The sequence below is a fragment of the Trichechus manatus genome, unplaced genomic scaffold, assembly GCF_000243295.1.
Source record: "Trichechus manatus latirostris isolate Lorelei unplaced genomic scaffold, TriManLat1.0 scaffold00027, whole genome shotgun sequence".
Classification (NCBI taxonomy): domain Eukaryota; kingdom Metazoa; phylum Chordata; class Mammalia; order Sirenia; family Trichechidae; genus Trichechus; species Trichechus manatus.
This window is the reverse complement of record NW_004443963.1, coordinates 19,953,348-19,966,713: the sequence shown is the minus strand read 5'-3', so window position 1 is coordinate 19,966,713 and position 13,366 is coordinate 19,953,348. Positions and strand designations below refer to the sequence as shown.

The 13,366-nt window shown below is 56.0% G+C and overlaps 1 protein-coding gene across 1 annotated transcript in view; it reads right to left on the bottom strand.

The window, feature by feature from the left end:
* ZC3H7B (zinc finger CCCH-type containing 7B) overlaps positions 1–13,366 on the bottom strand; it is a 55,621-nt gene that overhangs the window by 928 nt on the left and 41,327 nt on the right. Inside the window, exons 14-21 of the mRNA XM_004373897.2 lie at positions 10,285–10,490; positions 8,831–8,931; positions 7,635–7,816; positions 5,208–5,293; positions 935–1,068; positions 719–824; positions 505–613; positions 92–225 (exon numbers count right to left, since the gene is read on the bottom strand). Coding sequence (XP_004373954.1) covers positions 92–225; positions 505–613; positions 719–824; positions 935–1,068; positions 5,208–5,293; positions 7,635–7,816; positions 8,831–8,931; positions 10,285–10,490 — 1,058 coding nt within the window. The remainder of the gene's footprint in view (positions 1–91; positions 226–504; positions 614–718; positions 825–934; positions 1,069–5,207; positions 5,294–7,634; positions 7,817–8,830; positions 8,932–10,284; positions 10,491–13,366) is intronic.

The following is a 13,366-nucleotide window of genomic DNA, read 5'->3' as shown; positions in this document are numbered from 1 at the left end:
TCTCCCCGCCCTACCGCCAGGCCCGCCTCCCTCCAGCTGCCCTCCTGGGTCAGGCTAGGCCCAGCCCGTCCCCTCAGTGGCAGGTCATTACCATGATGTCAGCGTAGTCTGTGGGCATCTGGATCTGCTTCTCCCCTTCCCGAGAGCTAATCGGGGTCCCCTCCCCAGGCTTCCCAGGGTTGTGTTTCTTCAGCCACATGTCATAGGTCTGCTGCATGTCCAGGACTGGGTGGGGGCCGAGACAGTGCCTGGTAAGGGGCCTCGCCATCCATTCTGCCCATGACCCCCACATGGCTTAGACTCTCTCGGCAGATCAGGAGCCACTGGCGTCCCAGGACCCCCATGCCGGGCTGCCTGGCCCTAGGGCTCAGTCCACCACAGAAGACAGCGAGGGCACAGCTGAGGCACTGGAGCAAAGGGGGGTATGGAGCATGCTCTGGCCTGATGAGGAGCTGGTGTTCCCCAGAGGGCAATGTCGGGTGAGCCCCCTCACCCCCCGCTCACTCTTGTTCTCCTTCATGAAGGTCCACATGTCCCTCTCCTCAGGGCTGTGTGCAAAGGAGCAGTTCCCCACGTACTGGCACTTGCGGCCATTCTGCGCATGGATGCAGAGCTGTAGGGCAGGTGTGGGTGGACCTGAGTCTGGCTGCACCGCCTCGCTGCCTCCACCCTCCCAGGCCCCAGGTCCCACTGCCCGCCACTGCCCCCCACCACTCACATCATATTGCTGCGGGAAGTTGCGGATGGACGGCAGCGGCCGCACCGACACCCACTTCCTCTTGGCCTTGGACATCACCAGAAGGACCCGCCGCTCCTTGGTCCAGCTGCAGGACAGAGTGGGAGGCTGGTTGGGGAAGGTTCGGGGCCTCTTGGGTCCCAGCCTCCCCCGTGGCACTCGGGGCCCAGCCTGCCGAGCCTGCCCGGGCCTGCTCACCAGTGCCGGGCCTTAGCACTACAGTACTTGAGGTCCTTGTCAGGTTCCACCACTTGCCCGTTCCGCCAGCACTGGCCACAAACGAACTTCATCTGCAGGTCAAAGGTGCTGGGTCCGTGCGTCCGTGGGGCGCCCTGTGGGGGTGGGGAGAGGCTTGGTGCAGCCACAGACACTGGGCCTAAGGCCCTGGGGTCTGCCACACAGACGTGTCCGGGAGTGCCAGGGCTGCCGAGAGCCTTGGAAAGGGCCAGCCTCCTCCCTGCTCTTCCCACTGCAGGTTTCCAGTGTGGGAGCCAGGCTCGGAAGAGCTGCTGATGCCCAGCTCATCGAGGCAGTTCCCATCTCCACACCCCGAGGCCTGTGCTGTGGGACTGCTTGCACTGCCTTGGGCTTGGTTATGCCACACACCTCCCTGCCTCTGCACATGCTGTTCCTCTGCCTGCAATGCCCTTCCTCCATACTTTATCCAGCTCATTCCAAACCTCCTTTCAAATCCCAGCTCAAACACCGTTTCCTCCAGAAAGCCTTCCTTGGGGCCCTCCTGAGTCGCAGGTGCCCATCCTCTGAGCTCCCACAGAACCTGAACTACACCACATGTCGACTTCCTTGACCAACCACGAGCACTGGGCCTGGGAGAGAGCTGGTGCCACTGCGGGAGGGGAGGGAGGGACCTGCCATGGGCGGCAGCAGACATCAGGCAGCCCTGGGCTCTGGCCCCTCCCTCCAGGCCAAGGCCCCTGCCATGTCCCTCCCCCACCCTCTGCCCTGGCCTTTTCTTTGCAGGCAGGAGAGTCTGCTCCCCTGCACACCTGGGACAGGGTAGGGCAGGAGGTGGGCAAAGTGCCCCCCCAGCCTTGTCTCCTATCACCCTCCTCTTCCTCGCTGTCCCCTCACCCCAGCCACACAGGACAACCTGCTGCTCTGTGGACACACCGCCCTCCCCGCTCCATTACTAGACAGAGCCTTTCCAGGTCTCCAAGGAGCTGCAGGTGTGGAGTCACCCTGTGCAGCCCTCTCTCCTCCAGGCTGGCATGGGCCTGTCTCCTGCTGTGTGACCCTGGCCAAGGCAGGAGCTGGGACTGTCTCCCCATCCCCAGCACTGCCCAGCCCAGGGCCTGCCGGGCGTAGGATGGAGCTGTGTCCTTGTGGCTTGTTGGCTGACCCCGGGCCTGGAGCCAGGAGACTTGCAGCCGGGCTCAGGCCCAGGACAACACACGAGTCATCCCAGTGACAAACATCAATTCTGTCACTGGGACATGTGCGAGGGCAAGCAGAGGGCAGTGGAGTTCCAAGGTCCTGCCTGATTCTCACAAGGAGCCTGAGGAGAAGGTGTTCCTCCCCATCACGGGCAGTAAGTGGGGCGGGAGAGGTGTGGGTGCTCAGCCACCGCTCTAATGACCACGCGCTGCTTCACTGAGCCCTGCCACCACGGATGGTCCCACCAGCTCCCTGCAGCAGCCCTCGGAGGTGGGGCAGGGGAAGCAGACAGGGACTCAGAGGTTACTGACACCCCACAGGTTAAGTGTGGGAGGACAGGGCCTGGCGTGGGGCAGTGCTCTTCTCCCTGAGGGATGGCACGGTGGCCACCAATGCTGGTCAAGCAGCTTCTACCCTGTGTCCCTCCTCGGCTTCACAGTGCCACCAGCCCCACCCTCCTGATGGCCAGCAAGCAGCCTCCTCCTAGGCACCAGTCAGGCCTGGCCCAGAAGCCCTGCTGCTCCCAAGCCAGGCCAAGGGGTGGCATCTGGGGAACAGGCAGGACCCCGGCAGGAGGAGGGCTGAAGTCCCTTGTGACACCCGCGGGTCCCTCCTCCTGCTTGGCCTGTGCTGTCCTTGGGTGGCCCTGGCTGCCCTACTGGGCAGGCATGAGGGGCTCCAAGGGACAGGAGGTGGTGAGGACTCAGTGTCCTCCCTTTAGAGGACACCACTGCAGGCCCAACCTGAGCCCCTCACTGCTTCCCAGCCAGGCTCCCAGCGGGGGCGGGGAGGGGGCAGGGGGAGGAGGACTACACAGGAGAGGGTCAGAGGAAGGGAGAAGGGGCTGGCAGAGTGGGCAGCCTGGCCCGGGCTGCCCCACCGCCCGGCTTGCTCTGCCTTCACCCACGCTGACCAGTGGGTGGGCCTGGCCTGGGTGAGGGGGTCATCCCTGGTGTGGACAGCACAGAGGCGTCACCTCACACTAACTCACTGTCTCCAGACTGACCTGGGCCCTGAGACCAGCCCCTGAGCCTCCTCACTGTCATCCTACAGTTACGATGATGACCCCACCTCCTGGGGTGGGCATGAGATCGGGGGAGCACAGGGCCTACCACACACCGCACAGGAGGGGCTTGGCGAGCTGCAGCATCGGTCAGCCCGTGAGCCTCACATCCACCCTGAGATGGGCGGGGGAGGACTACGGTCTCCCCCTTATGCATGAGCAAGTGAGGGTGACAGGTGATGGGAATGATGCAGGGTGAGGCAAGGAGTCAGAGACTCTGTGATTTACCCCACTATGTGTGCACCTGGGAAAGTCTCTGGCATGCTCCGAGCCTCAGTTTCCCCATCTGCAAAATGCTGCAAGGCCACAGGTCACTTCTTCAGGACCATGGTGAGGACCAAGAGGGACAGGAGATGATACAATCAGTGGGTGTATGTTTTAGGAGTACCGGAATATCTGCAGAGCCTCAGAATATCTCCCAAGAAACTAGGTATTAGCTACAAAGGAGCAAATAGAACTTGACAGTGGAGAAACCTATACAGTGCAATCACCTTAATCAAGTTACCCATGTTCATACATGGCAGTGAAGGGACAGACTGAGATGCCTCCCAGTATGTGAACTAAGGAGACACATCAGTGCCCCTGTGGTGTGAGGGGGCACCAGGACCCCCTAAATGGTGGGACTTTCTACAGGATAACTGGCCCAGGCTCTTCTAAAATGTCAATGTAATTGCCTGCATGAACAACTGCCTCCTTGGCTATGAGACCAGAACTGCCCAGCTGTCATTACTGAACATTTTGATCAAAGATTCTACAGAAGAATTTTGATCAAAAGGGGAAAAATACAGAACAGGATTTAAATTTCTCATGGAATCCAGACTTTCTGGAGCCATGGAGGGTGGATGAACCCCTGAAACTATTGCCTTGAGATAATGTTTAAATAAATTTTAAACCCTAAACCAAAAATATCCCAAAGTCTTCTTAAAACCAAACAATAGTTTAGCTTAACAAGTAAAAACGTCTGCCTTGAGCGTTATGCTATTTTAAGAACTATCTATATGGGCTGAAATTGATAATAGCAACTCAAAAGATTAGATAGGAACCTCAGGGGGCAGTGAGTTTATGTTAATGAGGAAGGAACAACTCAGAAAAGGAGGGTGAGAATGGTTGTACAACTCGAAGGATGTAATCGATGCTACTGAATTGTACATGTAGAAACTGTTGAACTGGTGTATGATTTGCTGTGTATATTCTCAACAACAACAAAATAAATTATAAAAAAAAAAAGTCAACACTGTGAAATACAAGGACAGATGGAGAGACTGTTCTAGATCAAAGAAAATTAAAGAGACACGGCAACTGAACGCAATGTATTATATGGGGTTTTCACAATTCACCAAATCTAAGTAAGAGAATAGCACTGTATCAGTGTTAATGTCCTGATGCTGATAACCGTCACTGTGGTTATGGAACAGAAGGCGGGCCTTTAGTTTTATGAAGCACACACTATTTAGGAGCAATGGCACATCACGTCTGAAATTTTCTCTCAAATGGCTCAGAAAAAAAGTGTGTATATTTATGTACGTAAATGTATACATGTGTATATACACACACATACACAAAGGACAAAGCAAATAAGGAATGTGGTAAAATGCTAACATTTGGCGAATCCAGAAAAGAGTATATAAGAATTCTTTACACTATTCTTACAACTTTCTGGTAAGACTGAAATTATGTCAAAGGAAAGGGAGAGGGGAGTCCCTGGGTGGTGCAAACAGTTAATGCCTTCGGCTAACTGAAAGGTTGGCAGTTCGAATCCACCCAGGTTTGGTTTGAGACCACCTAGGTTCAAGGCACTGCAGAAGAAAGTCCTGGCAATATACTTCCAAAAAGTCAGAAATTGAAAACCTTATAGAACACAGTTCAACTCTGACATACGTTGGGATTGCCGTGAGTTGGAGTCGACTCGACGGCAACTGGTAAAGGGATAGGAGATATCCCCCCTGGGGCGAGAGGTCTGGGCTGGGGTCACTGTGCCCAGTCCTGCTCCCACAGCCAACCCCAGGGCCTTACCAAGCTGCTGCTAGCTTTCCCTGCATGGGCCTCCATCTGCTGCCAGTATTTCTTGGATTCCTGGACGATGTCTTCATGGGTCATGCCTGGGGAAGGTGGAGAGGGAACATGGTATCCCCGAGGAGCTTGGCAAGGTGACAGGCAGGGGCTCTTCGAGGTACCAGAACCCCGCAGGGCCCAGTGGGAGGAGTCCCACTCCCTGGCGAGATCCTGGGGCACAGCGAACCACTTCCAGGTAATGCCCTGCCTCAGTCAGACGTGGAGCCGGAGGGAGGAGCCCCACTCCCAGGCGAGATTCTGGGGCCCTGGGAACTACTCTCAGGTGATGCCCTGCCTCAGTCAGACGCAGGGCCCAGGGAACCACTCATCCTCTTGGGGTCTGCATGCTCATCTGCAAAATGGGAACAAGAAGGCCTGTTCCGAACCCTCCTGGGGGCTGAGAAAAGAAAATGCAGAGTTGGCAAATGTAGCAGAGATGTGGGCCCTGCACCATGGCACAGTGACATCCCCCACCCCCAATGCCAGTGTCCCAGTGTCTTAGGCCAGTGCCACAGCACCCCTCCTTGATCCCCTTAATGGGTCCTCCGTCTCACCCCTGCTGGGAAGCCTCCAGTCTACTGGTTCTTAGGTCTCTGTGCCTGGCCAGCTACCTGGCTCACCAGCTCACAGTGGACAGGCTCAGAGGGCCATTCATGGAGGGGCCGTGGTGTGTCTCAGGGACACACCCCGCCTCGCAGCCCAGACCCTCCCAGTACGTCCCTGCCAACCTTGTACTATTGCAACTAGGCTCACCCCTCGAGGTCCAGCCCTGTGCCTCTTACTTGGAGCATGACCTCTTCCCTGCCCTCCACTCTCTCTAGTCCCTTTCCCACAAGGGACTTCACTTTCTACCCTGTCCTGTGGGTTCTACCCCACCGAGCACCTGTGGGCCAGCTCTGCACCTATCATCCATTTTCCTGCTGACGAGTCCTGGATGTCTACTACAGCCCGGCCTCTCCGCAAACTTCCAGACCCTGGCATTGGGCCCCTGCTCAACATCTCCCCTTGGGCCCCTGCTCAACATCTCCCCTTGAAGTCCCACAGGCACCTCAGACTCCCAACGTCCCAAACTGGGCCTTGAGAGTCCCCCCAAGCCTGCTGCTTCCACAGCCTCCCCTACTCACAGCAACCCCATTCTCCCAGGCCCCTGGCCAGAAACCTCGGGGTCTCATACTTGTCTCATGCTTCCTATCTGGCCCATCAACAAATCCACCGGCTCCACCATCAAAATACACCCAGAATCGAATCGCTTCCCCCCACCCCCAGCCAGAGCCACCATCCTCTCTGCAATGGGCTCCCCACGATCTCCCTGCCTCTGCCCTGGCCCTCTAGTCAGTTCTCTACCCAGCAGCCAAAGTGACCTTTTTTAAAAAACATTAATCAGATCATACTACTCCACCCACTTAAAACCCTCCAGACAAAGCACATCACACTCAGAACAATCCCATCTACTTAGATGACTGAGACTTTCACGCACTCTGGCCCCTGGCGACCTCTTGGGCCTCATCTGCCCGCCCCAATTTACTCAGCTGCTCCACCCCTACAGATAGTCTTTCTGTATTAAAGTTGCTTTTACCTCAGGGCTTCCAGCTTTGCTGTTCCCTCTGCCTGGAATGCTCTTCCCTGCTCAAATGTCACCCTGACCACCTCACCTGAAATGCCCCCCACCCTGAGTCTCTATCCTATTGCCTGTCCTCACAGCACCAATGCACCTCTGAAATGATAGTGCTGTACTTTGCCAACTCAAAGAGACAGTGATCGCTCGACGCAACATTACTTTATGCCCCACAAAAAATGCTAATTAAATTATGACATGCAGTGGGGGGATGGGCATCCTAGAGCGAATGGAATACTTGTTCACTGTCTGTCTCGCCCCCTCTTATAAATGTAAGTTCTCTGAGATTGAGGACTGCGACGTGTTCACTGCTGAATCCCCGGCCCAGAAAAGCGTTTGATAAATCCTTGGCGGATGAAGGAGTGATGAGTGAGTAAGTGAATGAATGAGTGGATATCTTTTCATCTCCACAACAACTCTATCAGACAAAGGTTATGATCCTCATTTCACGGATGAGCAAATGGAGGCTGAGAGAGAAGAGACTTGCCGACAACCACTGGAGGGGCAGGAACAGGAGCCCGGGTCTGCACGGCTCCAAAGCCCTGACCCCCTGGCAGTGCCCAGACAGGGATAAACCTGGGGAGACTGGGAGCCCCCTGAGGGCAGAGCTTCTTTCTCCTCTGTGAGGCACAGGAAGCATACCTGCTCCAGAGAACTCCCAGGGGTGCCAGCTACCACCCTTCTCTGGATGGCCCTGAAGGCCATTCCACCTGCCATCCCCCCAGCCGCCCCCGGCTTGCCCCCGCCCACCTGCTCACCTGTGTACCGCTCACCTGAGTACTGCTGCAGCAGCCAGACCTTGAGCTCAATGAAGCTGTGGGCAAAGTGGCAGCTGTCCTCCCGCAAGCAGCCGTAGCGCACCTCGTGGCGGCACACATCGAACTGGAAGTGCTCCTGGAACTGGCGGATCTTCGAGTACTTGAGGGAGGTGGAGCGGACGATGTGCACCAGGCACCTGGGGGACACGGGGAGGGGTCCAATGCAGTCAGCCGTCCCCACAATCCCCCCCACCGATTCCTTAGGGCAATTCTTCCTAGCGCAAGGCGAGCCTGAGGGGAGATCTCTGCCCTGGGGCCTCCTGCTCTCTGGGCCGTTTCTAGAACGTGGATGGCACAGTACCTAAGAGATGGGGTTCTACACTCCCGCAGTCCTGGTGCGAGTCCCAGCTCTGCACTGTCCTAGCTGTGGTCCCCCCTCAGGCTTCAACCTGGGGCCAGCTCCAATGGAGCTGCCAACAGAGGAAGGGCAGCAGACCCCCTGCTAGGAGGCTGGAGAAGGGAGGGCCCGCAAGTTGGGCTAGCCATTTCCCTCAGGTTCCCACCTCGGTCCCCAGAGCTGGCCTGCACCCACAGGAATAGTCATTGAGCACCTTCTCTGGGTCAGGAATCTGAATTACCCTGCCAGCAACCCTAAAAAATCCGGATCGTCATCTCCTTTGCAGATGAGGAAACCGAGGGTCTGAGTGGCCAGAGGACATAAAGCAGGCCATTGGCCAGGCTGGGATTTGGGCCCAGCACCCATGCTGGGGCAGAGCCACAGGGAACAAGAGGGAGCAAAGGCTGTGCCAGCCCCTCCAGGCCCTCTCCCACTCCATCTGCTGCTGATGCCACACAGTGGAGAGCACGGGACAGGAGTCAGCAGCCTGGCCCCACCCCTTGCCTGCTTAGTAAGCTACTCCCAAGCCTCAGCTTTCTCATCTGTAAAATGGACACTCACTCCTCCCTCACAGGATTGTTGAGACCATCCAAATTTCCAAGAGGCTTCTTGGAGTGGGGATGGTGATCGACAGTATGCTTCCAGCCTTCCAGGCACATGGCGGACCGCAGGCCCAAAGGCAGCCCCTTGCCTTGACAGCCAGGGACACCTGTTGGCCTCAGCTGTTCCCCAGCCATCTGAGCTGCCCTAGCAGACTCTCCTCCCACCCTCACCCTGCCCCCGCCCACAGAGGACAGGCTGCGGGCCCACTCACTTGTTGTTGTAGAAGCTGTGCTTGGCGGCCAGGTTAGAGCAGACGGACGGAGAGTCCTTGGTGCCTTTGCTGATGATCCGGGGTTTACTGTCAAAGCAGATCTGCCCGGGGAGGGGGCGGGCTGGAACCCTGCATGGTCACCCGGGGATAGGGTGGGGGACCCCGCATGGCTATCCAGGGAGGGGGTAGGCCAGGATCCTACATGGCCATCCAAGGAGGGGGCAGGCAGGGACCTGGCATACCCTGCCCTATGTCAGGAGTGAGGAAGCGGTCCTGGGTCTGTGGCCCCCTCTCTGGCTGAGATTACAGATGACCTGGGCCTGGGCTCCCTTTCTCTCCCTCCATCTCTCTGATCCCCCCACTCCAAATGCCTGGGGCAGGGGGTTACTCCTGTCTGAGCCTCAGTTCCCTCAATGTGAAATGGGGACAACCACACCTGCTTTGTCCCACAGGCTTACTGGGGAAGGCCAAAAAGGGTATAACGGAAGGCAGGTGCTTTGAAACTGCATGCTGCTGCCCGCTGTGACTCCCAGGCCCATCAGTCTCTGAAGGGAGCAGGCAGAGGAGGGCCAGATTGGGCCATACCACACCTGCTAAGAGTCCACACTGACCCAGATAAGACATGGCCCTGTCCTGAACATGCTACACCTGGCTGGGGATGCTGAGGGCCAAGCTCACCCCTAAGCCCAGGCAGGGTCTCTGTGACAACTCTGGGGAGGGAATTAACAACAGCTCGGTGGAGATGCGGAGACTGGAGCCTCAAAGGGTCTGTGACGTAGAAACACACGAAGGGTGTGGGGGGAGGGGTGAAAAACAAGGCCGAGGACACCTTGCCTGGGACGGTGGGGAGCGCCCAACATGCCGTGTCCACAGCAGGGATTCGTGTGCAGCCCTGGACAAGCTACCACTGGGCCTGCTTCACAGGATCCTGGCTGTGAGGACCCTCAGCAGCAGCTGGCACTGGGACGTGGGCATGGGCTCCAGGGACTGACTGCCTCGGTTTGAACCTCAGGTCTGCACTGAGCCAGCCATGCAGCCTCAGGGGAACTGCTCCAGCTCCCTGAGCCTCAGCTTCATCGTCTGTAAAATGGGGACAATTGTATCTGCCTGACAGGGCTGCTGGAAGGATGGGATGAGAGCCTGAAGCCCCTGGCTCTGAGCCTGGATTGGACTGGCCTTCAAGAAGAGCAGGTGTGAGGGTCGTTATTCCTCTCTCTGGCCTCAATTTCCTCCTCCACAAAATGAGGGGCCGGCTAGGCTCCGGGCTCCAGTATGACAGGATCTACAGCCTAACGGTTCTGACAGTCCAAGGACCTGCTCGTTCTAAGGTGCTGGCTTCCACAGACTCCAGCCTGATAGTCCGTGATGGAGTATGCTGGGAACATCCCCCAGCCCCACCTGCACCACAGACTGAGGAGCGGGCAGGGCAGGTGGGGGAGCGGGCAGGCTGGTACCTCGCAGAGGAAGGTGAAGATGCCCTGGTGCTCCTTAAGGAGCTTGGCGATGGTGAGGCTGCCACGCTTGACGCCCCCCAGCGGGTCAAAGAGCAGGTCACGGTTGAGGGTGCCCTTCCGCTCCTCGGTCCACACGTCGATCTCCTCCTGATGGTAGGCGAAGGTGCAGTTATCCCCGTACTTACAGTCCTGCTTGTTAATCATGTCTGCAAAGAGGCAACAGGACACACGTTCCGCCAGGCGGGGACGGCAGCCCGCAGTGCCACCATGGCCACCACTGTGCCCGGAGGCCCTGGGTGGGTGGCAGTTCCTCTCTGCTCTAGGTGAGGTGGCTGGCCTGCCTCACACAGGAGTCTGGAGGAGCAGAACCCTTCCCAAAGGCCAGGTACCCTTCTCTGCTCTACAACAGGGAGTGCTGGGTGGGGGGAACCTGCACCTTTACCTGCCAAAGGTGATCTTCATTCCAGCTGACCCCACCCCACAGGGTTGCCTTTTGTGGATCAAGCAAGTTGGAGGTATGACAAGGGATTGGTAGAAATATACACGCCTCTAAATAAATACAAGTGCTCTAAGATACAACGCAGGAACTCTGGTGGCGGAGTGGTTAAGAGTTCGGCTGCTATCCATAAGGCTGGCAGTTTGAATCTACCAGGTGCTCCTTGGAAACTCTATTTTGGAAACCCTTGTGGCATAGTGGTTAAGACCTAAGGCTGCTAACCAAAAGATCGGCAGTATGAATTCACTAGGCGCTCCTTGGAAACCCTATGGGGCAGTTCTACTCTGTCCTATAAGGTCGCTATGAGTCGGAATCAACGGCAACAGGTTTGGTTTGGTTTTTTTTTAAGATATGACTATTGATTTCATCTTGTCTGCAGCAAAAGAGAAAGAAGGAAACCAAAGACTCAGAGAAGAAATTAGTCTACAGAACTAATAGTCTACATAAACCACGGCCTCACCTACCCTGAGACCAGAAGAACTAGATGTGCCTGGATACCACTAATGACCGTTTTGATCAAGCCTCAATAGGTGGATTCTGATAGAATGGGAGAAAAATGTGCAGCACAACTCAAACTCTTAAAAAGTCCAGACATACTAGACCAGTTGAGACTAGAACACTCCCTGAGACTACTGCCCTGAGATACGCCATAAACCTTGAACTGAAACTACCCCCTGAAGTCCCCTTTCAGCTAAATAACAAAGTGGCTCAGAAAATAAAGAATACTATCAATGAGTACTGCACATCTTTACAAAATCATCTACATGAGACCAAACGGTCAACAAGTACTCTAAAGCAAAGATAAAAGGGTAAGGGAGTAGGGAAACCAGATTATTAGAAGTGAAAGATCCAGAAGGAAAGGGATGAGAATGTTAACACATTGTACAAAATGTAACCAATGTCACTGTCAATACACATAGTAATTGTTAAATGAGAACCTAACCTGCTGTGTAACCTTTCACTGAAAACACAATAAAATATTAAAAAAATAATAATAAATAAATATGAGTGCATTTTACATTACTATTCACCAGGAAGATAACAGTCCAGAGTTAAGACATGGCCTTTGGCATCAGACAGACTTGGGCTGGGATCCAGCTGGGCGACTCTAGGCAAGTTATTCTCTGAGCCTCGGCTGCCTTTTCCATAAACTGAAGACACTGGATTGTTGTGAGGATCAAATGAAACAGTAAACAAAACACCTGGGTGCCAGGGTACTGGGGAGTCTGGGGTGAGGAGAACAGGCTCAAGATCTGGAGCCCTGCCATTTCCTGTCTTGGGGCTTTTTCCCTTTCTCTCCTGCCCTCACACTCGCCTAAGTCGGCCCTGTCCTGCCCTTCTGCTGGGCTCTAGAAACACAAGGACAAGCAGCCACGGGACTGCGATCTGAGCTGTAACCCAGCTCTGCTCCCAGGGCTGGGGTGCAGGTGAACTGCGGGAGGCACTGCAGGGAAGGGTTTCCCAAGACCCAAGCAGGTGCCTGAAAGAGGAGTAGAGACTGAACACGACAAAAGGGCACAGCATGTGCAAAGGAGTCAGAAGAGGGGTCAGTGTATCCGGAGAATGCTTTGGGCAGACGGCTGGGAGGAGGTGGGGGGACTTAGGGGCCTCAATGTAGTCTTGACCTCATCCCATGGGGAGTTGTCGGGGGAGGGCTTCAAGCCCAGGAGTGCTGTGTCCTTGAGGTGTTTTATTAGAAGACCGGCCTGGCTCTGGGTAGACAATGAGATGGTCCAGAAAGGCCAGGATGGGCTACTACCACGGGCTGGGATGGGCGTGGGTGGAGCCATGGCGGGCCTAGGAGGGAGGAGCCGGCACGGCCTGGGCTGGCCTGGGAGGGAGGAGCTGGCAGAGGGCCTGGAAGGAGCCGGGCCGGCCTGGGTGGACCCGGGGGGCGGGCCTGAGTGGAGCCAGGGAGGGCTTGAGAAGCCTCACCTCCTCATACAGAGTTGTTTTGAGGGTGCATGTAAGAAAAGGCTACACTATACGGTGCTTAACAGAATTGTGACTATTCTTGTTTTGCCATATGGACTGGACCAAGACAGTCAGGAACAGAAAAAATAAGGTACATATGCGTGTCCAATTAATACCAACCCAACTGACATGAGCCAGGAGTGAGGACAATGACAACGTAATAGTCAAAAAGGGCTAACAAGCACTGAGCCCTTAGTAGGTGTCAGTCCTGCTTCACATGGATCCTCCCTGCATCCTCACAACAGTGGGGTCACGAAGTGGGATGCTGTGTTGCTAACTGAAACCAGCTCTCCATCAACTGTTTGACCCTTAAGCTCAAGAGTATGGGCCACAGCAGGCTCCAGCTTGACTGTAATGTCCGAATGTCTCCCGCCTCTCTGCAGAGGCCGGTCGGAGGGACAAGAGGTGCTTGTTTGAATGTAACACTCCTCCTCAATGGGCCTCAGGCTCCTTTGGTACCCTCAGAACCGAGTGGGCTGAGGACTGCCTGCTCTGTCTCCCTCAGAGGCTGTGTGGTACCCCCAGAGCCCCAAGCAGGCTAAGGACCACCTGCTCTGTCTCCCTCAGAGGCTGTCAGGCACCCCCAGGGCCCCAAGCAGGCTAAGGACCATC